The sequence below is a fragment of the Gobius niger genome (genome assembly GCF_951799975.1).
Source record: "Gobius niger genome assembly, chromosome: 1".
NCBI lineage: Eukaryota > Metazoa > Chordata > Actinopteri > Gobiiformes > Gobiidae > Gobius > Gobius niger.
Genome location: NC_136852.1, coordinates 33,317,295 through 33,344,107, shown reverse-complemented (window position 1 = coordinate 33,344,107; position 26,813 = coordinate 33,317,295). Strand labels below are relative to the sequence as shown.

At 45.4% G+C, this 26,813-nt stretch overlaps 1 protein-coding gene across 6 annotated transcripts in view; it reads left to right on the top strand.

The window, feature by feature from the left end:
• The window catches only part of robo2 (roundabout, axon guidance receptor, homolog 2), a 567,892-nt gene that overhangs the window by 232,589 nt on the left and 308,490 nt on the right, over positions 1 to 26,813 (top strand). For all 6 annotated transcript variants that reach the window (XM_079559100.1, XM_079559104.1, XM_079559102.1 and 3 more), the window contains exon 2: positions 19,821 to 20,147. In XM_079559100.1, coding sequence (XP_079415226.1) covers positions 19,821 to 20,147 — 327 coding nt within the window. The remainder of the gene's footprint in view (positions 1 to 19,820; positions 20,148 to 26,813) is intronic.

The following is a 26,813-nucleotide window of genomic DNA, read 5'->3' as shown; positions in this document are numbered from 1 at the left end:
AGCGCCGGGCACACATCCATCAGCTTCGCGTCGCCGGGGCCCCTCCCACACCCCAAATGGAGTGCGATGCTAGAGGCTATCAGTCATCAAAGCGCAGGGTCGGAGATGACGGACGTAACTTATCCTGACCCGTTCGTGGCTTTCCATCCGTGTCCGTGTCGATATCTCGGACGCGCCCCCTCACCCCGCTATGGACGGCGGCCGCTTCGTAAATCAGACCAGATGAATGATACGGGATGGGTCAAAACCTTCCAAAGATGTAATGCTTTGCGTTGGAAAGCCGTCACAACAGTCTATGGTTTCAGTGTGGTTGTGTTAACATTCAAACTGTGGACTTGGTTTAAGGCTGCGTGGTTTCCCCGTGTCAGAGCACACGCGTGTCACCATCACTGACCGCTGAACTGGAGGCTGTAGACTCTCCACACCTGGATTGTTCCATCCTCCAAAAACACAAGTCCTGCAGACGACCAGGCTGCACGAGTGAAGATCCAGTACACCAGACAAATGTGCAATCCAATCGTGGTCAGAATTAGGGATGGGTGGATCGATCGTGCTATTTTTTAAGTATCAATATTGGGCAAAAAGTATCGATACTAATTTGCATATGTAAAAAGAAGGAGGGGCAGCAATTATCAACACAAAAGGATGATTTATTTCTTTGTTCTGAGCCAAAACAGTCACAACAGAACTGAGCATGTCATTCTGGTTTAGGTTCTGTTTGTCATTTAAGTATTCATTTTAAATGTTGTTTATGTATTCAATTTCACATTAGCATTGTTTAATTAACCAGTTAAAGTAATATCATTTTAACTGATCAGTTAATTATATATAATAACCAGTTTTAGAGATGTATATTGATTGAAACACATTCACCCATATGAAATGACCGGTATCGGTATTGGTATCGACAAAAATTACCCCAGAAGTATCGGTATCGTATTGATTCCAAAATATGTGGTATCGCCCATCCCTGGTCAGAATCCATTGCAAAAGCTTTGTATCCAAAAAAAGTCCAAGTGTAATATTGTCCAGGAACAGCCCAAACATGAGGCTTTTGGCTATTTTATTTCAAAACCAACTGTTTTATTATATTGTACTTGCCCCGTGATGCACCGAACTGTGGGTCCTTCACTGTGAACCGAACCGTGAGATAGCTGACACCCCTGGAAATATATTTATTTTCTGCCTTGTCCGACTGTGCGATCATATCTCTCTCTGTAATGTCCAGGAATTGAAAGGAAGCCACTGAACCCCAGTGTTTGGATAGATTCTCAAAGTGAAAACAGTAAATACATACGTCTCTAATGTTGTTTGGACTTGATCGACCTGCAGCGGTCAGTGTCTCCCTGCGCGCTGAGTCTAGGATCACCCGCATCGAGCCGGACACTCGCCTTAATCACTCTCCGCCTTTGAACGTTTGAACCCTGCTCTCCGTTTGAACCCTGCACCCCTTGCACCCCGATCGCTGATGACTTTCCCCCGTCCGCGCTCCTGGGCATCCATCTTCCCCGCACCTCCCAATCTGTGTTCACCTTCCGAAGCCCTGTTCATAAACATCAGTGCTCTTTTCCCCGCCCTGGACAGTATGAGGCTGGGTGAATGAAACATCACCTAGTCTCCAGCAACACCTCGCCAACCCACTGCCCCCGTCGACCCGGGCCGGCTCGATGAAGTGTCCTGCCGAGTCCAAATCCAATAGATCTCATTCTGAACACACAAGCATTGTATATGTTATTTTTAGAATCAGAGTGATGAGAGCCTGTGAATAAGGTTTGACACATACAGTATATTATATAATAGACTGTTTAACCTCTTACCTCCCACCTGAACAGAGCACTTTCTGTCCGGTTTGGTTTTACCCAAATGTAAAGGCTTATTGGAAAAAGTGTAAAAAAAAAAATCAAATCAAAAATGTGACAAAAAACAATAAAAACAATGTGACAAAAAATAAATGAAAATGTAAAAAAAAAAAAATGTGACAAAAAACAATAAAAACAATGTGACAAAAAATAAATGAAAATGTAAAAAAATAATAAAAATGTGACAAAAAAACAAAAAAAAGTGACAAAAAATAATAAAAATGTGACCAAAAAAAATGAATGAAAAATGTGTCAAACTGGCAAAGATGAGATGAAAAAGAATGTGGAAAAGTGACAATAACAAGGCAGCAATGCGAGGAAAAGGATCTGCTTGTATCTCTTGGCTTTGAGGCGTTCCTCTAGCCAATATGCTGTAAACAAGTGAGATCTTGTTAGATTTGGGTAAAAGTCGAACTGGAGAAACTGCGCTGGGTTAAGGCGGAGGGTAAGATGTTAAGTGAGCGCCTGGGTCTGCAATATGACGTAAGGTACAACCGTCATTTCCGGACTATCAGCCCTGAACAATGACGCGGCTGATGTAAAGATGATTTACTCTCTAAAGGCCTCCAGGGGGCTCTTTAGCAGGAAGTGCAGGAGTAAGAGCGAGCTTCATTGTGTTTTGAACACATCATGCTCACGCCCTCGTCATAGAAAACACACAAAGAAATGCATATGATGATAGCAGGAAGACGATCTCTCTCTCCTTACTTCTTTAATGGCTAAATATACAATTTGTACCGTTTCAAATGCCCCAATACAACTCTTCAATTCTAAATATTCGTGTTCAAATGGGAAATGTGGATATGTAGGAGCAAATCAGGAAACTCTCGAGCACAAAGTGTGTAAAAACTCACCAACCGTTACATGTGTCTTTTGGACTATATTTTTTGCTGACCATGGGGTGAAAAAAATATAGTTAAAAATGTTTATTTAAATCTTTTCAATGACATTTAGGTGACATTTTCGCGCAGTACACTGGAAATGTGCAGTCACCTTTTAACCTGGGAGTACCCACGGATCCAACATGTCAGCAGCAGACGCAAAGCCATCTTTCCATCAAGCTTTAGACCGTGTTCTAAATAGTTTAGCTCGAAACTGATATGATTAACATTCGCATCGCTCAATAAACGACTATGGACGATCGTAAACCACACCTCTCCTACGAGAAAATGAATTGATGGTCCCCAGACTAAATATCTTGTAATAGCCAGGCTAGTCACCTTTAGCACGAAGCCGCCTTGGTGACGATCTTTGCTTGAAGGACTCCTGGCTCTGATTGACCGCAGATTTCTTTGTGCAACTTCTCAGCCGTCCAGGAGTTCATCGTTTGCAGTAGAAGTTAAGAAAGTTGAGGAGACGACACGTCCTTAAACATCCCAGCCCGGTTGACCACTTTGAAAACCTCCATCTCCACTTTTATTTGACCTGTTGAAACCCTGTGTTTGTTGTGACCAGCTGCACAGAGAGCGCCCGGATGTGGATGCTTATGAGTAAAAACACACACAGTCCATCAGTGGCACTTAGCAGATCTTGAGTAGTTCACAGCAAAGCGCTGGGTTCCATGTAAATTCAAGGGCACTCTCCCCAACAGGGCGTTTCCAATTACCCGCTCATTCCTCACGAGTGCAAGGTGGACGAGGCTAATGCGGTTACAACAACAAAGTGCTTGATTTAGGGGCGGCAAGGCCTTGGCTGAGAGCAAAATAATGTGATTTAAACACTGTTTGGTGAGATTAATATGCAATCTGCTCAATGCCTTTGTTTTTTCTTTTTTACTTTTGTGGCTTTTTGGAGATTGCTTTGATGATTGAAAAAGTGCAGAGCGGGTTCAGTGTCATTTTGTGAGGCAAATCTGCGCTACATTTGCCACACTGTACCAACAGGTGGCGCTGAAACGTGGGCGTGACATGTGTGTCTGAGCGTGGAGTGAGAGGCCGCTGGTTCTGCTGCTGCGGTGGAGTTTGCTCGTGTGTGGTACAGTTCTTAAAGGAACAGGCCACCGTTTTTCCATACTGAGACATGTTCTTACCTGAGCTTAGACGAGTTGATGTGTGCCTGTCTGGTCTTTGTGCGAGCGCTCAGTTACGCAAAAAAGACCAAAGATGATGTTAGCATTTAGCTTCTCCCAGCATATTCCTATAGGTCCAAACTGGGGAGACGTTAGAAGCTACAGAGCTCTTCCATGATTTTCCCTATTTAAATACAGTTACGTGAAAAGTTACACGATCCAAGTATAGTTACACACTTATCACTTTACTGTATCTAAACAGGGAAGACATGCAAGAGCTTGGTAGCGTCTAACTTCACCCCAGTTTGGAGCTGTAGGAATATGCTGATAGAGGCTAAATGCTAACAACATTTGTGTGTTTGAGCGCACGCACAAAGACCAGACAGTTACACATCAACTCATCTAAGCTCAGGTAAGAACATACAGTATCTCCACATTGATAAACAATGGCCTATTCTTTTAATGGCCTATCTCTCTGGCCTGAAGACTCAAGTTTCTGCTGGTCACGGAGATGTCGCCGAGACGTCCCCTGGAGATAAGGGGAGTCTCCAGGTAGTTGATTTTTATCACGAAGACATTTCTGTGACATTCCTGCAATGAGACCTGTTGGATACGAAGGAGATCTCAAAAAGACCTCATACGACTCTTTGAGATCTGACAGGTCCCAGAGACATTGCAGGGATGTCACAGAAACGTCTCACGGGTTGAGGCCTACAAATAGTGTTCGCAACGTTGCCACAACTGCTTGAGACTGGGCAGACATCTCGGAGACCATGTGGAGACTCCGCTGAAAACAAACCTGTTGGTTTTCACTGAGACGAGCTGGAGACTCGCCCTATCTTCAGGGGATGTCTCCATGACCGGTGACTACTCAAGTCTCCAACTAGTCCCTGGAGAGTCCCTTTGTATGCACACAATCAGTCCGAGTTGCGGAGACTGCCAGTCCCTGTGTCGTTGCGATGAGTAAAGTCAGTTAGAGCAAGAGTGCAAAGACACTGGAAGGTCACGTGTGAACAAAAGGTGACTGATTGCTCTGAGTGTCACAGGAGCAGGAGGTTATGGAGAAAGAGAGTTACAATCAGGCCCTACAGGAAGTTAATACAATAGTGATGAATAAATGTATGTCATTTTGAGACGGGAAAACAGGAGCAACCAGAGAGATGTGAGTGTGACCTGTTTATTTCCCTCAGTACATCCACATCCTGTAAAAATAGAGCTATATTTTTGATGAAAAGCTTTTAGAGTGGAGGAGCTGCTCTCGTGTCTATTAAAAAAGTACATATCACATAAATACTGCTCATACAGGATTTATACAGGCAGAAGCAAGTCAAATGTAGTGCTTTTTAATTTCCAAGTTCGATATATTAATGCCACTAAAAATCTGCACATATTCCATTTCTTATGATTTGCAAAAGTTTCATCAAACAGAGGAAAAATTATTGGACAAAATTGGAAACTTTTGAACACAAAAAGGGGTTAATTTCAACCAAATCTGCCAACCAAACCCTTCTTCAGGTCGGTGGGGAGTCCTTACCTCAAGTGGAGGAGTTCAAGTATCTCGGGGTCTTGTTCACGAGTGAGGGACGGATGGAGCGTGAGATGGACAGACGGATCGGTGCGGCGTCAGCAGTGATGCGGTCGCTGTATCGGTCTGTCGTGGTGAAGAGGGAGCTGAGTCGGGGCAAAGCTCTCGATTTACCGATCGATCTACGTTCCCGCCCTCACCTATGGTCATGAGATTTGAGTAATGACCGAAAGGACAAGATCGCGAATACAAGCGGCCGAAATGAGTTTCCTTCGCAGGGTGGCTGGGCGCACCCTTCAAGATTGGGTGAGGAGCTCAGTTACCCGGGAGGAGCTCGGAGTAGAGTCGCTGCTCCTCCACGTCGAAAGGAGCCAGCTGAGGTGGCTCGGGCATCTGTTTCGGATGCCTCCTGGTCGCCTCCCGGAGGTATTCCAGAGGCCTCGTGGAAGGCCCAGGACACGCTGGTGGGACTATGTCTCCGAGCTGGCCTGGTGTGGCCTCGGGGTCCCCCCAGAACAGCTGGAGGAGGTGTGTGGGGGTTGGGAAGTCTGGGCATCGCTGCTGAGACTGCTGCCCCCGCGACCCGGCCCCGGAAGAAGCGGAAGAAAATTGATGGATGTTAATTTAGATTTAATGCCAACAATTTCGTGACTTTTGATGCCCCATGGAAACTCTGATATACCCTGTTTTTGGGCACAGCAAAAGTCATTTTTCACATTTTATTTCTTTTTAGTGGTGGAGCGGTTGTATTGCATTTGTTAGCACGAAGGAAACGTTGTTATTGGTTGTAGCACCTTTAGCTTTGATTATAACAATGTCCACAGATCCAGTGTGTCATTAACTCTTCGCCAAGATCTTGTATTGACGATTGGAGAGTGTGACCACTGTGCAAAGCCTTCTCCAGCACATCCCAAAGATCCTCAATGGGGCTAAGACCTGGGCTCTGTGGTGGCCGATCCATCTCCTGCTCCCCGAACCGCTCTTTCACAACGTGCGCCCTGTGAATCCCAGCGTTGTCATCTTGGCGGCCGAAGGTCAGGCCAGTCGTGAGGCTCAAACGTCCTCTTGTGTTATGTAACCCCAGCCCAAAGGAGAGCAAATGGCTGCGCAGCAAAGTGATGTCAGGATGGAATCTCTTCTGACAGAGGCTGCCGTGGTGGCTCCATGCTCGGATGACCGGCGCATGGCTATAATCTCTGCATCTCCCCGCCGCTCAGACTCCCGCGCCCGGCCCCGTAAAAAAAAAAAAACCATCTCGCTTTCCCCCTCCCGCGCGCTCCCTACACCTCCGCGCCGCCGCATCTTTCCCCTTTCAAGTTTTATGTTTCACGTCAGCGATCTCCTCAACCCCGCCATCTGCCGCCCAAGATAACGCCGCTGCGCAGGGAGAAGGGAAAAAAAAGTCCTGGAGAGAGAGCGAGAGGAGCAGCGGGGGGAGACTCGTTGAAATGCAAGCTATGTGAATCAGGTCTTTGCAGCAAAATCAGATATTCGGTTTCCCACAGATACCTATTTATACATGCACTGCGGAGGAGAGGGGCGAGCGGGGCGAGAGGACAGGGAGCAGCCAGTCGATATGACCCCAGCGCACGGTCCAGGAGAGAGTGGAGCTATCAGATGTTTGCTGGATGCGGCGCTCCTAGAATTACCCCCACGCCTGCCTCCAGAGCGTGGCCGTGGTGTAGTGTTCTGTAGTGAGACTCTGACTGGAGCTCACTGCTTTACTTTCAGTTAGTTTGATTAGGTGCATTTTAGATGCTGTTTAGATTTCTCCTGTCTTTGAACACAGTCTGTTCAAATACTTTTTAAACACTACTGCTGGACTCTACAGCGACATGTCTCTGTGGGCAGACAACACTGTCACTGACCAACAAAAGGCCACAGCCAAAACACCTGGCCTTCTTCCTTCCGAAAATGATCATGTTAAAAATAGATTGGCTCTGCACACATTGACGTTACCAGACCTGTGGTGTGGCCTACAGACCATGTTTACACACTGTGGAAATGAACAAAGTCTGTTTATTTGTTTGTGTGTGATATCTCATGGTCACTTTTGAGAAGTACAGTATTTTGCCCTCACTATTGACACGCAAGTCATACGGATTTAATATTTCACAACATCACACGGCTGTTCTAAAAGGGGATTTTGCCGATATTAGCATTTAGCCGCTGTTAGCGCAGCTTTAGCTGGTGTTATCATAACATTTGCATGTAGCTTACCTTCATAGTTGTATTGAGCGGTTTCATTTTTGTTTTAATACAGTAAAACTTTTAATGACCATCTACAGCATGCTCCTATGTGGGGGCGCAGCCCACATCATATGCAGGTGTGTGTGTGGTGGAAACAGAAGTGTGTGTGGGGTAGTCGATTTGTGCACGTAGATTGTGGCGTGCGCGGACGGAATGTGGAACAACGGCTATAGCTATACAACAAGTGTCTTCAGAGCATGAGTAGCTACAAGTTGGCCACAGTGAACATGACGCCTGCTCTATAGTGTGCTGAAGAGGTCCTCATACAGATGTCTGTGAGATACCAACACTTGGGCTGTGTTAGTGCTTGTCTTGTGACAAACTCTGACTCTTGGACTAGTGTACTGCAGTATACTTATGGACTTATGGACGGCCGATTAAGTAAAGAACCATTTTCTGCAAATGCCAATGTTTTACATTATACATGACCTAGTGGGAATGTTCTACCAGAGCTAATCTTCTTCAAAATCATCTTGGGGCCAGAGCTTCTGTGCTGGAGGGCTGAATTTGCCTACGTTGCCTACCCCTGGTATACTATGATGTTTAGAGCGGTATATTTTCTAAAGTCATATGTTCCCAGTGTAAAAGAGTCCCTTGTGTGGCCTTGTGCATGAGCCTGAACAGCCAACACTACAGTACAAAGCACTTGTGATTTTACAAGTTTTATATGCTGAAACAATTACACCTCATCGCCAAAGAAAGCATTTACAAGAATTCACATGCTTTCTATTCTTGGCCAACAGCATGCTAAGAAATCAATGTTGCTGCAATGGACTTTAAACATGCGGAGGGCACATAAAGCAGCGCTTCAGCAGTAGAAGTCACTCAGTCCTGTATGAAAGAAACAAAATACTACTAATGTGGGAACAGCATTATGTATAGGGTAAAAAGTGTCTTTTAGCATGATGTCATCAAAGCCCCTGAGTGTCTGCTTTGATGTTTGGTTGTGCGCTGTATGGTTGTCAGTAGCGTGCCCGTGTCCTGCCAGCGTGTGACGGCGGTGTACAGTGGTAGTGACAGCTGGCCGGATGGTGGTATCCTGTACGGAGCCCCGGGGTGTGACGCCGCTGACAGCCCCAGTAAAGAAGATGAATCTGGGGGACCCTGGAGTGGAGGGGTGAGGGGGTGGTGTGGACCAGAACGCCAACGCATGGACCCCCGCCTCGTCCACACCCCTCCCCAGGCGGCGCGCTCGCGTTACCCCCTCCGGGAGACATGAAGGATATGCAGCGTCTCCCCTGCAGCGCTGTGAGGCGTCACGGACAGGACAAGCAGGGTAGATGGATGAGGAATGGTTACGGACAAGCGTCATGCTTCCAGAATAATCCCTCCACCAGGAGAGGCTCTGGCACGCACAGACAGATGACGGAATGGCGGATTGAGCAGATGAGCTTTGGCACTTAGATTCCGGCAGGTAGAAATGTCAGGGACGGGATGAAATGACAGGTCGATAAGAACATACCCATCCTCCGCCGGAATCGAGGTGAGGAGGGGGAGGCTGATGGTTTTGCTGCTGAGGGGGTGGTGGTGTAAGAGGAGCAGGGTTGAACCGGCAGCTTGACGTAGAGGAGAGAGAGTGCATCTTTATCCCTTGAGAGGGGATTGGTCAATTGGTCAATTTCAGCCAAAACTGCTGCTGAACTTTTTTAAAGGAATAGGCCACCGTTTTTACATACTGAGATATGTTCTTACCTTAGCTTTGACGAGTTCTTTAGGACCTGTCTGATCTTCAGTCACGTAAACACAGCACAGACGGCGTTAGCATTTAGCCTCTCCCTCTCTCCTCTATAGCTCCAAAACAGGTCAAAATAGAAGCTACCAAGCTCTTCCACGTTTTCTCTATTTAAATATGGTTACGTGAAGTGTTCCACTACAAAGTATAATTACACAAAATTAAACAATGTGGATTTTCTAAGCGGATAAAAGGGGGAACTATATTGTAAGGCGTAATAATACCAGGAGTAGTTCGAAATCTGCGCAGTAATCTTCACTTTACTGTGCGGATGCCAGAGTTTATGTGCTTTATACTGTATCAAAGCCCAGACTCCTTCACTTTATTATTTCAGTCCTCAAATGACCTGCACTGCTGAGAAAACTTGCATTTCAACAGTGATAAAGCTAAGTTCATATTTCTGGAGCTTGTGCTGGTTGTGAGTCGCTCCTCTGAGGTTGTGTTAGGCCTGAGTTTGGAAAGAGCAGATTTGAGATGGGGAACATGGAGTCCATGTATAATTCATGCTCAGCACACCAGCTTTGAAGTTTGTGGTGAATTTCTTTCACTCTGGACACTGAGGCTGGACTCAGGACCAGGGAATCATTTCATCAGCGTGAGATTTTTGCTGACTAAAGCGAATTAAAAAGTAAATAGGAATACATTTGTGAGGAGTAAATCGTCCAAATTCAGAAGTTTCCAGCTAATCAAAGATCCAAACTATAGATACAGGTTCTGACGTTCTGAAATCTGAGTGCGTGTTTGTTAGTAAGAGGAAATAATATGACACTTTTCTTTGGCTCCAGAACAGACTGAGTTTCAAAGAAGCTCAAATAAGATGCAACATTGGGATGCATCGAAAACTATTGCTGGAACAATAAATCATTTTGTGACATATTGCAGTTCTGATGTGAGAATCCTATAGCAATATTTGATGATGTTGTGCATATTAATGAGCTGCATAAGTGACAATAGTGCAATAGTGACACATTCTTCCTGACCAGGATGTACACTAGGACCAGTGGCGTAGCAAGGGTACCAAGGGGCCCCAAGCAAGAATGTTGGTAGGGGGCCCTCTGGTGGGCGCTCAGTGTACTGCGCACTGCAAGAGCGAGCGTTTAGTGGGCTGGAGCGGGTCACCTGACAACTCCCATAATGCAGTTCTCTGCATAAGTTTTCCTCAGAACAGAAGCTGAGGTTCTTTAGGTCATGAAGAGCGTTACAATAAACTGGTTTCACGATTAGAAATATAATCTGGTGGAGCCGTGAGTAAAAAAGTCTGTGCACTGCTCATTATAAGTTAACATTAGGGAACCAGGACTCACTAAAGCAGCAGCAGGATGGGGATGAACAGCGCCACAGAGCACTGGTGGAGAGAAGATGTAACTGCATCACCAAACTCATTAGGAAAACTGTGTATATCAAGCACATATATGTATATCAAATTGTCTTTCAGTGACAGGGCTGTGTATCAGTGTTTCTGTTTATTGTTGTAGCACTCATTTACCTGAGAATTGCATTTGTTTGATTGTTTTCATGATCTTACTGTATGTGAGGCATGTTAAAAATGTTTTTGTGATGTAAATGTGTTGTATAAAGTGGATTGTTAGCACTGGTCTGAACAAAAAAGATAAGGCTTGTTCTACAATAGTGACCATGCTTTAAATGTGCCTTGGAACACTTCTTTTTAAAACATGACCCTGCAGAAGCCTGCCTGGTCTTTAAAACCACTCAGCTTTAGTTTGGAAGATGAGCGCTGTACGGGACACGCCCCCCTCCGGGAGTGCGACCAGGTTGCCGTGGGTTACCCGGGATTGAGAAGGGTGTGCTTGGGGAGCGCTCGTTTTATGCCCCGGCGCTGAGCGCATCGATTCAGGAAGGTCTGCACCGATTTCTCCCGGGAGCTCATAAAAATGATTACGAAAAGATCATCAAAGGCGTGACCTGCTCTGCACACATGGGTGAGCGCCGCAGCGAGGAGCAGCTTCAGCCATTTAGGAAGCTTCTACCACCACGGTGTTTACCACAATGGAAAGAATGTGGTTTGAAATGAAGTGGGCATCTCAAAAAAGAACAGTCACATAGTCCGAATAGGATGAGATAACAGACATAAATGAGAGACGTCGATGGCCCCTCGGTCTCCGGTCGGTCGGTGCTTGTTAAAAGAATAACGCCCAAAGTGGTTGACAGTTTTAGATCATGTTGGGGAGAATCCATTGGAGCAAACAGCAGAGACCGAGCTGTGCTTGACTGCTCCCTTTCCCCCCTGCCTCAGTTACATCATCCTCCTCCTCTTCCTCCTCCTCGCTGTGGATGAGACCCATGCAGCCGATGAGGAGAGGCTTTACAGTCAGGGGAGAAGAGTTATTTATCTCTTTGTAGCAAGATCTATTTTGTTTTCATGACACAATTCATAAATATACTGCATTAATGTGTCTTTGCCGTTCCTCACGTGCGAGGTCACTGTTGTGTTGCACAAACACAGGAGACAGTTGGGAGCAGCATTTCAAGTCCCCTTTATAAACACCACAGCAAGAGGCGTGACCTGTAGTATTTCAACTGTCAGGTGATTTTAGTCCTACTGGCATCTAAAGGCCTCACCAGTTCTAGAGCATTACTTTGAAGGCCTGTGTCGCACCCAGAGCACATGACTACTTACTCTGCGTAAACAAAAGAACATACTTTCTTTCTTTTTAATCAAAATGTGACGAAATATGTGTTTTTACCGTCACGGCCGTCCGTTGGAGTCAATATGTGACGACAAAGGTAAAGCTCTTTGGGTTGACCATACACAACGTCAAGCTCATTTTTTCCCCACAAATGGCTACTTTTACAACATACTTTTATGGAGCAAAAATAATGTTTCCCTACAAAAAGAAACAAAGGTAAGGTCAGGTATAGGTCCTTTAATAATGAGCCTCCTCAGTGAGTGTAGAAGATGCTGTTGTTGACGTTAGTACTAGCCGTGTTAGCATTAGCCGTGTTAGCATTAGCGAGTGCGTTGGTTGCAATTAGTTTATTTAGTTATGATGAACCAAAGTTATGGCTGTACTACAGAGATGGTTTGGACGTGCTGCATGACCCAATATGATAAATAGTATAACCCTCAAGGTTCTGACTGAACAGTGAAAGTTCGTAACACAAGTAGACACAGTGAACAGTGTAAGCAATGTGACAAACAGTGATTTCACTGAGTGACCAGGCGACTGAGTGATACTGACAGTCACAGTCACTTACTGCTAACCAACAAACAGGCCTTCGCTTTTTCTTCTCCGCTTTGTGGAAGTGTTTTTGCTCAGACTCCAGGTCAGCCTTTCTCTTTTCCGTTGCTTCGACTAGGTTTTTTAAATTCTACTTCACGATGCTTTTAGACTGCGATTCCCCTGTCCTGCAAATATTTCTCCAGTTACACTGATGGCCTCTCTCCCACGCCTCAACATTGACCGAGTATTTCAGGAGTGAGAAATTGAACTGATTTTTATGTGCTATAAGATTTGAAATAAATATCATTATTCATTCCACAGAGCCCATTTTAAACACGTCCAATAACAATGACGAAGCAGAACGTGCGGCACTACATGTGCACTTCAGAACATGGGGTTAGCAGCCTTTGTGCAACCATAATAGCAAGCATTCACATTGTAATTCCTATTTGATTGTGTTTGATATTGTAGCAATTAGAAGCCACAATGGTTATTGTAGATGGGGGAAGAAGCCCAGGGAAGACTGGAACATCCCATCACCCCCCATGGAGTGTGCCTGATTGTAATGATCACACAAGGTTTGACAAAGGACTGAGGAGAGAGAGGCAGACAAAGGCAGTTGAAGTTGGATACAGGGCTGGGGAAGAGTCGGTATCCCAGGACAGTCAAACACTGAGCATCAGTAAAGGCTCTGAAGGCACGTTTGTGACAGAATGGTTGGTTTTGTCTGTCTGTGAAGAAGCCAGATGTGATAAGAGGACTGTTTCTTCTTACCATGTGATGGAAGCAGCATTCATGCCTTTCCAGATTCATGATGTGTAGCACTTTAGTAGCTGCTGTAATACATTAGGATATTTGTTGTTTCCTTTCGATAGATCCTTTTAAACCCGTTATGATAATGGCTCATAATGTAGAGCAGTCCGTACAAATGTAATGTGCAGCCTTGATTCCGTCAGCCTAACCCAGGGCCACAGTGGCTACAATACCAGCTCACCACCACTTCAAACACTGCAATCGCATTCACTGCTTCTGTTAAATGATCATTTCCTTTGAACCCACAGCTCGCCACGTCTGCACCGCCAGAAAGCCCTCCCCAAATATTTACACCCGTTTGCTCGGTCTGCACTTTTCAACACGGAGGTTCAGCACAATCTCCTGCCGCTCTTTGGCAACACGATCCGGCCCTGCGTGTTTTTCTGAATCCTTTTTTTTTTCCACATCAGCGGCTAAGTACCTGCGCTGAGGAAAGGACACAGACCCACTCCCCCCCCCCCACTTCACCCGCTCATCCTATACCGGCCAACTCTGTACACATCTGCTGCGAAGAGCCCGGTCCAGATGGAGGCTCCAAGTTTAAGTGATTAGAAGGCCCTCCATTGGAATACAAATTGGATTAGAAGAAATGAGGGTGGCATGAATTGAATGGTGTCTGTGCGTGGGCAGTGGTTTGGCCGGCGGATGTGGGGGGGTTGGATTTTTTTGGGGGGGGGCAGATGTTTGTTGGAGATACGGATAAAGCCGGGCGCAGAAGACGGCCCGTTATCTGGCTCTCCATCCGTCAATGTCACCGCGTTAATTGCCGCTCCATTTATTAAGTCAAGTCTTTGAGAACAGCCCCCGCTCCCCTGCGCGCTGGCGGCTGACACAGGGGGGAGGGGGGGACGGAAATTGCGCCGTTTCAGATGCCATTTGTAGAAAGAAAAATGAATTAGGTGAATAAATACCTGCAGCTTTTAAATTACTCTTTGAGTGGATGGCTCCACTTTCTGGGAGTGGGACGTCACCGGCTTAAAATGTCATTAAGAAGCATTTCATTGAAAATAAGGGCACTGCTGGACTTTATTTATACTGAAAATACAGAGTCTACGGTTCAAAACCCATTTCATCAATTTTCTGTTGAACATGTTTTGCTTTAATCATCCAAATTTTCACAATTAAATACCTAAGTGGGCTAATCTTTATAGGACAAATTGATAGACCTGTTTGCATTTGTGGCATTAAAACTATAGTATTTGTGCATTCAAATGAAAGTATCCTATTCCCTGTCATTTCCACACTAAACATCTAAATACACGTCCTGCTGACAGACTGACTCTTTAGTTTCTCTATAGTGATGGCATATAACTTGGAATGTTCTGCAGCAGTGTGGCTTTAATAACAGTTGTTGGTGTCATGAAGCAACAATGTCAAAAATTAGCATCAGTGCTAGCGTGAGCTGAAATGATTGATTTAAAACATGTTTAGTTTTAAGTAGTTATTGTTCTAATGACGACGGGAGAATGATTTTATTGATTTTATTGCGCAGAACTTTTATCAAATGGACTCCTTGCCCGATGTGGCTCCGCTCGCTCTGCCAACCTGAAGTCGACGATCACGATCCAGTTCCAAAACAATTGATTATGATGACATTTACCTCTTAACTCCCACCTGAACCGAGCACATTTTCTCCGGTTTGGCATTACACAAATCTAAAAGCATCAAAATAGCAACGAGAAGAAAATGAGGCTAAAAACATGACAAAAAAGGCCAAACAGGGGCCACAAAAAGCAACAAAAAATAAAATTACAGCAACAAAAAAAGCAGCAAAAATGTGACAAAATCGCAACAATAAAACTTATGAAAGTGCAGCAAAACTTTTTCAATAATGACGTAAAGGCAATAAAAAAGGCTAAAAACAGTGACAAAAGCTTGACAAAAAAGATGAAAAAGGATGTCAAAACAGTGACAACGCAACAACAACGCAGGGAAAAAGATGCCTTAAGATCAGCGTTGTGGGTCTTAGCTTTCAAATGAGGCGTTACGCTGGCCGACAGGTTGGAAGCTCCAAGTCCAGAAGCTTTTAGATTTGGGTAAAGCCAAACTGGAGAAAGTGCACTTGGTTAAGGCGGGTGGTAAGAGGTTAAAGAGACTAGATGCAAGTTAGTCATTTTGTGCACACTACTGCCACCACAGGTCTTACGTGTAACTGCAGCTTCTATATTAAGCTCGTACATGACCTGAAGTAAGACCTTTCTGAGTGACAGTGCAGGATTTTAGAGACAGTTGTGGTGAACAGGTCTGAGCTCATTCTACACGTTAGGACTGGAACATGTGGGGGGAGGAAAATACTTTAGTTTTAACATTTTAAACTCTGTATAGTCTCTTTAAATCTTTGTGGATCAAAGAATTTGTACTTTGAATTCTGTCCGGACTTTCACCTCACGACATGCAACGCCCTCTCAGTCACTCTGATGAAGGAGCTGGCCTTGTTCCAAAACTGTTAGCTGTTTTTAAAACAAAGAATCTAACATTATACAGTATTTTTTATTTTTATATTTCATCAAATTACTGTTAGCCTTGCCTTTGTAAACACAAACATCTCCTCAGCTCAAGTATTTACATCCTACATCATGTCGCTAACACGCAGTAATCTACAGGTCATCACTGTCCATCACAGAGCCTCTACAGAGCAGGACCAGGCTGATTGGATATGAATGAGAACAGGAAGTAGCCCACTGGCGCTCACAACTTCCAGCTAGCGGCAGTAGCGTAGCCACGTCGTGCAACGAGCCCAGAGGAACTGTCTTTTGAGCGACAGCTGTCAGCGGGTGCGAGTGGTCCTGATGAAGGGCGCTCCTAAATTGCAGAGTGCGGTCTAAAAAAGGCCGGCTAGTGTTCGCAGCACCGGGGGGTAACAACATTCGACTCTCAGCCGGCTCACTCTCCCCGCTCCACTCGTCCACAGCACATACATCACCGGCCTGCGCGGCTCCTGTCGGCGTGCCTCACTCCCCGACTGCACCCGCGGGTCCAATTACCCACAAGCCCCTGCCCACAGGTTGCGCTGCGGCAGATGGCGCCTTCTGACGAGCCTCAAATTGTGATTAAACGCTCCAGCCTATGTTTATTTTATTGGCGTTAATGCGCAACAAGGTTTCCCCCGCGCTCGGCCCCCGCTGATGTGATCGGGGGGAATGTGTGGGAACGGAAATGAAATCTGAGGAAACCACATTAAAAACTAAATCATGTTGTGAAAGTGTTATGGGGAAAAACACGCAACTTTGAATATTAAAATATTACACTCTTTCATTGTTCTAAATACATGGGCTTTAAACTGGTGGGACCCATTTCTATAGTTTTACTGTGAGCTCTGGGATGTTCAGGAGGATTGTGAGAGCGAGAAAGAGCGAGAGCGGGTATTATGCTTTCTGCAGGTGCTTGGTAATATCTCAAACACACTTTGTTTAGAAAATGCCATGTTGATCTTAAACATGGTGGCACAGCGGTTTGCATGTTCTCCCTGTGTTTCCCCTACCACTAAAAACATGTACAATAAGCCCGGATGAATGAGAGTGTGTTTGAGAGTGTGCATGTGGGACGACGGATGGAAATGAGCCCATGGCTACAGTCCGGTGTGTTCATTAACAGGCACTGTCCCAACCAAAACAAACCAGTAAAACAGCTGAACAATATCCAGTAGTTCATGCAGGAAGCAGCGCGTCATGCTTGTCAAAATACTGGATTATTTCATGCACAAAGTCTGAGTTAGCCCTAATGTGGACCTGGTTTCTTTGTTTAGTCCTGGTTTGGACCTGGTTTAGTCCCAGAGGTTTGAATTGTTAGCATTGTACAGTAACCGTTTGGACTTGGTTTAGTTGCTCATGTATGAATACTACATTTTCCCCTGAAATATTAGGCCTAATTTAGTTGTTGAGTTTTAACATTTTGATTTAACTATGAGGCAGAAGTCCAAATAAATCCTGTTTGCACAAAAGGCACGATGTTGGTACAGATGCAGGTCCATGATAATGAAGAGTAAGACTATGAGCATCAGCCTCCACTGCTCCAAACATGCTTTAAAGGATCTATATCCTGCTATTTTAGCCATTCCAAAGTTAAGTATAGGCATTTATATGAATGATTGTACCTCTACCATTATGGAGCACTCATTTTTGTGATAAATATAAGTGTTTTCTGGAGGTATTTTTCAAACCCGGAAGACACAACGCTTCGATTCAGTTAACTCCGCCCCCTCTCTCCGCACATACTTTACCGTAATATAAATAAACAGCAATAAGTGAAGTTACTTCACAATGCAGTTATAAGGAGTTGACATCAGCTTCATAAATGGCTAACACACACAAGCTAACACGCTAATATGCTAACCCGCGTTTGGACTGACTCACCCTCTGCTCCATCGTTTACATTATGGGACTCGTGTTGGTTATAAAAGTTAATCCACTTTGATTCTGGCGAAGGTTCACAAACATCCATCAGAAAAACACTATTTTGGTGAAAGTCGCTGAATCCCGGAGAAAAAAACAACTTCTGTCGGGAGTGGCCTCTTCTTTAGGAAGGCTGAATCATAGACTGTATATATAGTCCTGTCCACGTAGCCAAACGCGCTTCTTTTTCTCCGTGACATGATCGTTAGGTAAGAATAAAGAACAGGTGTGTCCAGAATAGGTTATAACGAGCTCCATCTTCAGCTGCAGCGCAAACATGACGTCTGTTCAGACGCTCAGGGATGTGTTTGTTTTGGCCTCAGCTTTTCCTTTCTTTTTTTTTTTATTTATTTCTTACAACAGAAATAATGAAAAGGGTGGTTCACAAATTAAAATCCATCCATAAGCATAGAATTAAGGCATTACATTACAGACGTCGAGCACTTCCGTTCCGCTGTGACGACACAACTGAGCAGGTCAGTCGTTCACCAGGAGAGGGAGGAGCAGCTGCTCAGAGAGCAGGATTCAGGAGGATTACTGAGAGCTGCATGAATGAAGCCACAAACCACTCTGGGGGTGTTTTTGATAAGGAAATAGCATAACAACATGGCTAAAAGCTCCAAAAAGTCGATTTTGCATGATATATGACCTTTAAAGCTTAGCAGTTTATTTTCCTCTCATGCATTGATTCTCATGGATGTGGTGTAAAACATGTAAAACATATGTTTTTCAGTTGAGGAGACTCTGAATGTGATAAGCATTGACACAATGGTCCATCCGGCGGAGCATGATTAGGATGAGGCCTCAGACGGCCGACTATTGACCCGCCCCGGAGACGACCTGTCCTCTCCTCGTCCTCATTGGGCCTAATTCTCTCCATTTCCCGCTCATTGATTAGTGATCACGACCTGGTGTCTTCCTCGGAGCAAAGGGGGGGACAGACAGGGGCTTGTCCAGAGGATGCCCTCTCCCCGGGCCGAGCTAATCTGATAGTGGCACTATTGACAGAGAGAACAGATCCAACCACATTCTGGGAACTCATCTTCAAGACTCATACAGAATGCTGCAGTGAGATGGGATAGGGCACGGTAGTACAGCGGCTCAGCTTCACAGCTAGAAGGTCCTGGGTTCGATTCCCACCAGGACCGGGCCTTTCTGTGTGGAGTTTGTGTGTTGTCCTTGTGTCTGCGTAGGTTTCCCTTACCACTGAAAACATGTACAATAAGTGAATCCTCCAGCCAGGTAATGAAGCCAGCCATTTTCTCTTTGTGCACCAAATGATTGAGAGGAAGATACTGAGCACAAACTGGTACACAAGTATTACGAAAAACATTCATTCTTTTTCGTACTTTGTGTTAAATTCTCATTCCTCTAGGTCAGGAGTTGCCAAACTTTTCAGGCGGGGACCCCTAAAATGCGCATGTAAACCATTCTGGACCCCCACTGTAAAAACTAACTAGTACTAATGTATAGACAATATCAAGGAAAGCAACATTGGAGTGCAGTAAACAACAACCCCAACTCACTAGTGTATGGTGTTTTAATCAAGACTGACAAGATACACTATCTATAATATCCTGAAATCATCACAGTCACCAAAGACTGTCAGAGGAGGCTCTATAAGGGGAGTCAAACACTGGCATCTGTTCAAACAAAAACCCGTCCAGTTATCTTGCTTTAACTTTACAAGGTGACCTTCTGTGCCTTCAACAGTCCTATAGTATATAGTTGAGAGTTCTGTTTTTGAGCTGAGCTGGTCATGTGATTTCATCAGCAGAGCCTGTGTGAAAGTTGGACTTGATGTGGCTGGGAGACTGGAACCGGCCAGGGTCCTTGTTGAGCTTGCTTTGGGGCGACAGTGGCGTCTTGTGACTGGAGGGTCAGCGGTTTGTTTGAACACTGTCATTGTGTCCTTGGGCAAGACACTTCACCCGCCTTGCCTCCAGCGAGTATGAGTGAGAGTGTGAGTGGGTGCGTGGTTCCTTGATGTAAGTTTACTGCATTGACTGTTGTGTGATCTTCATCCCTAACCCAAACTCTCCCCTCTCCTGTCCACGCAGGATCCCGCATGCGTCAGGAGGACTTCCCCCCGCGGATCATCGAGCACCCGTCTGACCTGATCGTGTCCAAGGGAGAGCCGGCCACTCTGAACTGCAAGGCGGAGGGCCGGCCCACCCCCACCGTGGAATGGTACAAGGACGGGGAGCGCGTGGAGACGGACAAGGACGACCAGCGCTCCCACCGCATGCTGCTGCAGGGCGGCTCGCTCTTCTTCCTCCGGATAGTCCACGGGCGCAGGAGCAAACCCGACGAAGGCTCGTACGTGTGCGTGGCCCGCAACTACCTGGGCGAGGCGGTCAGCCGGAACGCGTCTCTGGAAGTAGCATGTGAGTGACCAGCATGTTTCTGATTCAAGCCGTTGGTCAAGCTGGGTTTGGGTTTCATGCATTGCAAGTTAGTATTCTGTAGTAGAGATTTAAAGAGCTTACGTGGACCTTAGGTTGACCGAGTTAAGGACAGTTTGCTCCAATCTTCAGAAGTTTGTTCTCTCTCTGAGACTCTGGGCCGCCATGACCACGCCTACTTCTTATGGCAGCCCACACCGACATATTTCACAAAGGCTTGAGATCTCTTTGGCAGATAAGTCACGTTGTCTTGTTAGAATGTTGATGGCTTAACTTTGGCACTCAGTGTCAGGCTTCAATACAACACTTTCCCTTCTCAAATCTTTAAAGGAACAGGCCACAGTTCTTCCACACTGAGATATGTTCTTACCTGAGCTTAGACGAGTTGATACGTACCTGTCTGGTCTTTGGCCCGTGGAAGAGCGTGCTAGCTTCCAACTTCACCCCTGTTTGGAGCTATAGGAATATAATGGAAGAGGACAAATGCTAACAACATCTTTGGTCTTTTTACGTGACTCAACTGTCGTGTATCAAGAAGAAGAACATATCTCAGTCTGTAAAAACGGTGGCCTGTTCCTTTAAGGTGAAAGATCGGGAGAGTATATTGGAGGATCCTGGCCAGGAAAGTAAAACATTCTAAATGATTGATTTGTACATGTGAAGAGGTGAGATCCAGGTGGGTTTTTGTTAGCTAGAAATGAGTTTGGTAACTGCCCCATTGAGGTTGTAATAGTGGAGTGGAAGGTTGGATGTTTGTCTATAATGTGACAAGGCCAAGTTTCTAGTTCCCGGTAATATTTTTCTCATTTCTTTCCCCTTTTAACATAATGTTTTGTTGGTTCCTGAAAAAAAAAAAAAAAAAAAAACTCTTCTTTTGGACTAGCTTCTTTCAAAGAACTAAAATGAGGTCCCAGAGTTATGAAATTTAGTGCAAAATATCCTGAGATGATGAGGATTATAAAATAGGAGTATTGGGTCTGGTGTGTTTTAAACACATGTATTGATTAGAAAAGTCATCTTTGGTTTTGGTTTTCTGAAAGAGCACATTCAAAGTAATGGACTCGGTATAAAGTGACCATTTTGCATTTACTCATCTTTACTTATCTTTATCGGCCCTCGCTGCCATCTTTGTGAAAGTTCTAAAACAGCCTCGATGACACAAACAGAGCGTGTCGCAGACGGGGGTCCTCTCAGGTGAAGGGGGGTGAGCGACAGGCGCAGATCAAAGCCCTGACGGATGGACAGCAGACTGGTCTCTGTCAGCCCGCTCTGAGCCGGGATTACGTTACCTTTGAAGATGAGCCCAGAGACTGCCTTTCCCATGGTGCCGCGCTTCATCACGTTTCAGAACGGCCATGGGGAGGAGCGCGTCCCATCTGAGGACAGACGGACAACAGGGACAGGTGCTGCGGAGGTGGAGGGGCTGTGTGTTTTAGAACGCACTTGGAAAATAAAAGCTGTAACCTGCTATTGTACTCCCCAAATAACCCTGCAAACAATCTGGGACCTCTTCATCAAAAAGACATGGCTGATGATTATGAAGAGTGAAGCTGGACAATATGAAAAACAAATGCATATCTACCATTACTTCATTATTTGAGCTCAGTTCACAAATATAGGCTGTTTTCAGTTCAGACTTAAATGGAATACAAGGCCAACAAATGTCAATGTTGAAATGTTGTCATCATCTTAGGCCTCACCACGCCAAGAGGGGTTCAGAGCCTCGCTTTGGGAACCACTGGTTAAGGCCCCTGCAGTATATAGTAGTATAAATGAAATAGGCTCTGCTGTATCTCTACTGTATACTGTATCTTTTCAATGCATAATAGATATAAAATCATTTAGGTGGACACTATTTTGAAGAACATACTCTGCTGTCATAAACACAGGGTTTCCATGGGGCATTAAAAAGTAATTTCATCCAAATCAAGGTCATTAAAAATATTAAATTGGATTCAAACTGGCATTAAATCAGAATTTATTGGGAAATTATGACTTTGCTCAACAGTTTTACTGCATAAGTTCATCAAAATGACCAAATGTTTGGTCTAAAACATATTCAGTGGCAGTTTTGGCTGAAATTGACAACATTTTTGCAGATCTTAAGAGATTAATTACGCACAGATTTTATTTTTCTGTGTTTGTGGCAATAAAAAAAGGCATAAAAAAGCGTTGAATTGGACCTGCTTCTGTCCACAGCACCCTCACTAAAGCTTTCTTTGGCCTTGGTCAGAATAGCCATATGTGCTGGTTAGCTTAGCGCAGCAGGTTAGCGTGTCCTCTTCTGAGGTATGCTTCATTACAGGTGGTAGCCTTGGCTTTAATCCTCGGGGACTTCCCGTGCCGGGGGCTTGCCGCGCTCCTCTGATCCGGGCTCAGGGGGGGTGGGTGGGCTCCCATGGGCGCTCCCTTCACCCCCAGGTGCTAACGGCGTGACAGCAGCTTGATCTATCGATCGGTAGAAGCGCTCGCCCTCTCCCAGTTAAAATGGAGAAGCATGAAATATTAATGGACACAAAGGATGATTATATTTTCCCGGGGCGTTTTTGGTCATTTCCGCTCGCTCTTCATAAAGACGGCGCCGCTAAGGGCTGTTTGACCGGCTTATAGGGCGAGGGGTCAGGAGGCAGGCAAACAGCAGGAGCCAAACATGGTCATTGTTTAGGCTATTACTGACTTCATGTGTTACCATGACTCTAATGATACCTGGTTTTCCATACCAATACTTTTTCCAATACACATACTAAAATAACTGTCAACTAGAGCCAGAATAGAGAATGATAAAAATTCGGGGGAATTCGGAAAATATTGTTTTAAAAAAAAGAAGCAAAACAAGAAAAAAAAATGAGGTTAGGTTTGCATTAGGAGAGTCAGAGCCACAGATCAATTTAGACTAAATGTGTGTTTTATTGGCGATTGGATGAAATGTTTGTGGAGCTCTAAACAACCAGCTTTTATATGAACTCATGGAGCCGGGACATGTGTCGTTTTGCATAGGATTTTACAATAACTAATGAACAATTAACACAGCCCTATATACTGACAAATGGGAAAACAGAATGAGCTTTATGGTTTCTCACCGGTTAAAACCCACATCAGCATGGACTCCAGGGCTTGTATTGGCAGCTCGGTCCCTCGGAGGAGAAGGGAGTATATAGCATTCATATATTTAAGACTTATTGAAATTTTAATGACAGCGTGTGGAGAGGGGGGGAGAGGGTATTGAGTGGGCTGTCTGGGAGCGCCGTGATGGATCGGGACATGTCCGATTGGTAGTGCACCCCAGGCTGACCACTGTCCCGCTCCCGTCCGTGCAGCGCTGTTCGTCGAGGGCGCAGGAAGGATGAAAACGGGAAAAGCCGCTGGCCCTGCTCTTTGTTCTTCATCAACATCCACTTTTTGTCCGTTTCCTCAATGACGGGACACAAATGTAACACCATCGATCCGTTTCCTGTGTTTTTAAGCCTCCACCTGTTTCAGTGCAGGCCTCGCAGCTTTGGCCCGGCCCGTGGTCCCTCGAGGGGGGGGGGTTGTCGGTTCTGATCCCCGCGCCTGGCCCCTCCGCCGTGATTAGCTTTATCAGCCCCTGACACCCCTCTGTATCGGCCGTAAATCCGGGCTAATCGCACCAGCGGAACACTATTTAACCTTAAACCCGTGTCCGAGCATTTCGCTTGGCTTTGTTTATGCCCGAGCTCCCTCCGCCTGCCCTCCTATCTCCCACCCACCCCCCCTCTCCTGGACGACACCCTACACCCCCCGCCCTCCCCCCTTTTCCCACTCACGCAGAGTGCGGGAGCAGGGGCCCTATGCTGAGATAATTGAAATTGCGGCTCCGAAACAGATTGAGGCGAGTGTCCGGTTGAATGGTGCGCCGCTGTGAGGAGCAAGGGCTGCAAGCTGAGAACCACGAGATAGAAGGAGAGAAAGAGCGAGAGAAAGAGGGAGAGAGAAGGAGAGAAAGAGGGAGAGAAAGAGGGAGAGAGAAGGAGAGGAAGAGGAAGAGAAAGAGGGAAAGAGGAAGAGAAAGAGGGAGAGAGAAGGAGAGAAAGAGGGAGAGAAAGAGGGAGAGAGAAGGAGAGAAAGAGGAAGAGAAAGAGGGAGAGAGAAGGAGAGGAAGACAAGGAAGAGAAGGAGAGAAAGAGGGAGATAGAAGAAGAGAAAGAGGGAAAGAAAGGGGTAGAGAAAGAGAGAGACAAGGAGAGAGGAGAGAAAGAGAGAAGGAGAGAAACAGGGAGATAGGAGACAAAGAGGGAGAAAGGGGAGAGAGGAAGAGAAAGAGGGAGAGAAAGAGATAAAGAGGAAGAGAAAGAGGGAGAGAAAAAGAGGGAGAGAAAAAGAGAGAAGGAGGGAAAGAAAGAGGGAGTAAAAGAGGGAGAGAAAGAGGGAGAGAGAGGGAGAAAGAGAGAAAGAGGGAGATTGAGGGAATAAGAAAAGAAGGGAATTAACAGAAGAGAAAAGAGGGAGATGTGGAGAGAGGGAGGAGGAGTGGGGCAGAGAGAGAGAGAGAGAGAGGAAAAGAGGGGAGGTAAGGAAGAGCTTAGCCACAAAATGTGCTCTCTGTTGTTTGACCTGTGTAGAGAAGGTGGATCCACGTCTCCACGGTTACCGCAGGTGAAACAGATCTGAAACGACTGTGGCCTCTCTTAAATTTGTAGATCTTTACAGTAAAAAATAAAACAATTCTCATTGGAACAAAGTCTGAAATACAAACACAGAAACTGCACGGGGGAAAGGTGCCATTATGTCGTCCAATTTAAGACTGTTTTCAATTAGAAAAGAACATTTTAATGACAAATTCAAAAGAATAAAATCAAAACACCGACAGGGCCGAGAAACTTGGAGGATGTCCGTCATTTTCACTTTGTACCTGAGGTCATTCTTCTGATAGACGATAGAGGGAAGGGGGAGACAGTAAACAGGGGGGGGGGGAGGTAAAGAGACAGAGGGGTGGATGTCCTCTGCATTATTTATGGCGCCCAGGCCGAGGGACCGGGGCCTCTTCTGTTGAGTGGCTGCAGATAAAAACAAATTTAACTCCGGCTGAGCGAGCATGGACTTCTGTGCTTCAGATGTTCACTGAAGGAAGCAGCAGTGGTGCTACCATAATGTTACCCATAATCCATTGGCTTGCTGTCCAAACTTGCACCGTGCTGTTGTTGTTGTGTCTCTGGGCAAGACTCTTCTACCCGCACACACTTGACTTGAGTCAGAGTCGCAATTTACTTACTTACTTGACCAAAGCTCCAAAAAGACTTGACTTGAGACTTGCTGGTTCTGACTCGAGACTGAACTTGGACTTGAGGCCAATGACTCGCTGTGACTTTATAGTCATTATTTATTTGAGTGAAACTGTCGAAAGATCAGGATTCATTGTGTAAACGCAGCGCATCTATGTTTACATTTGGTAATTAGCCACATGCTTTTTCAGCTTCAGATGGAGCGTATCATCAATACAGTGGGAAAAGGCAGGAGGAATACGACATGTCTTTGGAAGCATTAAAAGTTTTCTACAGTGAGTGAAGAGGTGAAGATTCATAGACATTTAAGGGAAAACGGCGCAGACAGAACCACCACGTGTAAGAGCTGATTCATCATGGTGTTTTTCCGTTCTCACGAAAGTTACAGCATTTAGAGGTTATTTTCCAGCAGGACTGAAGGCTGTGCAGAATCTACTGTGAGCAGGGGCCAATCCGAGTATACAGGGGCCGGGGCATTACAGGGGAACCACTGACAGAAAAACTACCAGAAACCAACTAAAATAAAATATTATTTCCTATTTATCTTTCAGACTGCAGGGAAAAGCAGCTCATGTTTAAAAGACTCTTGTTTCCATTTTTTTTTAAAGTAGGCCCCCGGGCCCCCTTCCTTGAAATGCTGTCCCAGTGATTTTGTACATAGACTGGAACATTTAAAATATATATATTTGAAATTTTGCGGCGATTTGAATATTAATTAGACTTTAAATCCAAATCCATTAGATTTTCAAAATTGCTAAATCTTGAAAAAGCACTAATATTTTACAGTAGATTAAACACATTTTGAAAAGAAGAATTAGGCTGAACGCCGGCGTTTGCGACTTGAGGTGACTTGCCGGCTAAAGTCAGACTTGACTTGACAAAAGCTATGACTCGACTTGACTTGACTTGACCCCATGACCGATTGACTTGGACTTGCTTGGGACTTGGACCTTCACGACTTGGACTTGACTTGAGACTTGCATTTAGCGACTCCACCTCTGCAGAACATGCTCCTAATGAGCGGCTCCACACAGGACATGCTTTCTCTGCAGCCTGTATTTGGGTGAAATGTTACCTGGTGTTTACAGAGAATGGAGAAGTTCATTTGCCTCATCTCTCTAGGCGTGTCTTTGATGGGGGGTAAAGATCATATTATACAACATTGATGTAAAGCTGCAGTAGATTTAGCTGCCAGTTTATCCAACATGCATCATATTTGAAACGTCTCCGTCCATAATGGAGCAGTTCCTTTGGCCTGATCTCCTTTCCACTCCACAGATCTCCAGTTAATGATAAGATTACCAAAGCGTGGAGCGCTGCCCACTTGACCACATCAGGCTAACAACCCCTTAAGCCCGCCGCCTTCTGACGCCGGTCCACTCCCCCGCGACGTTACAGATTCCACGGG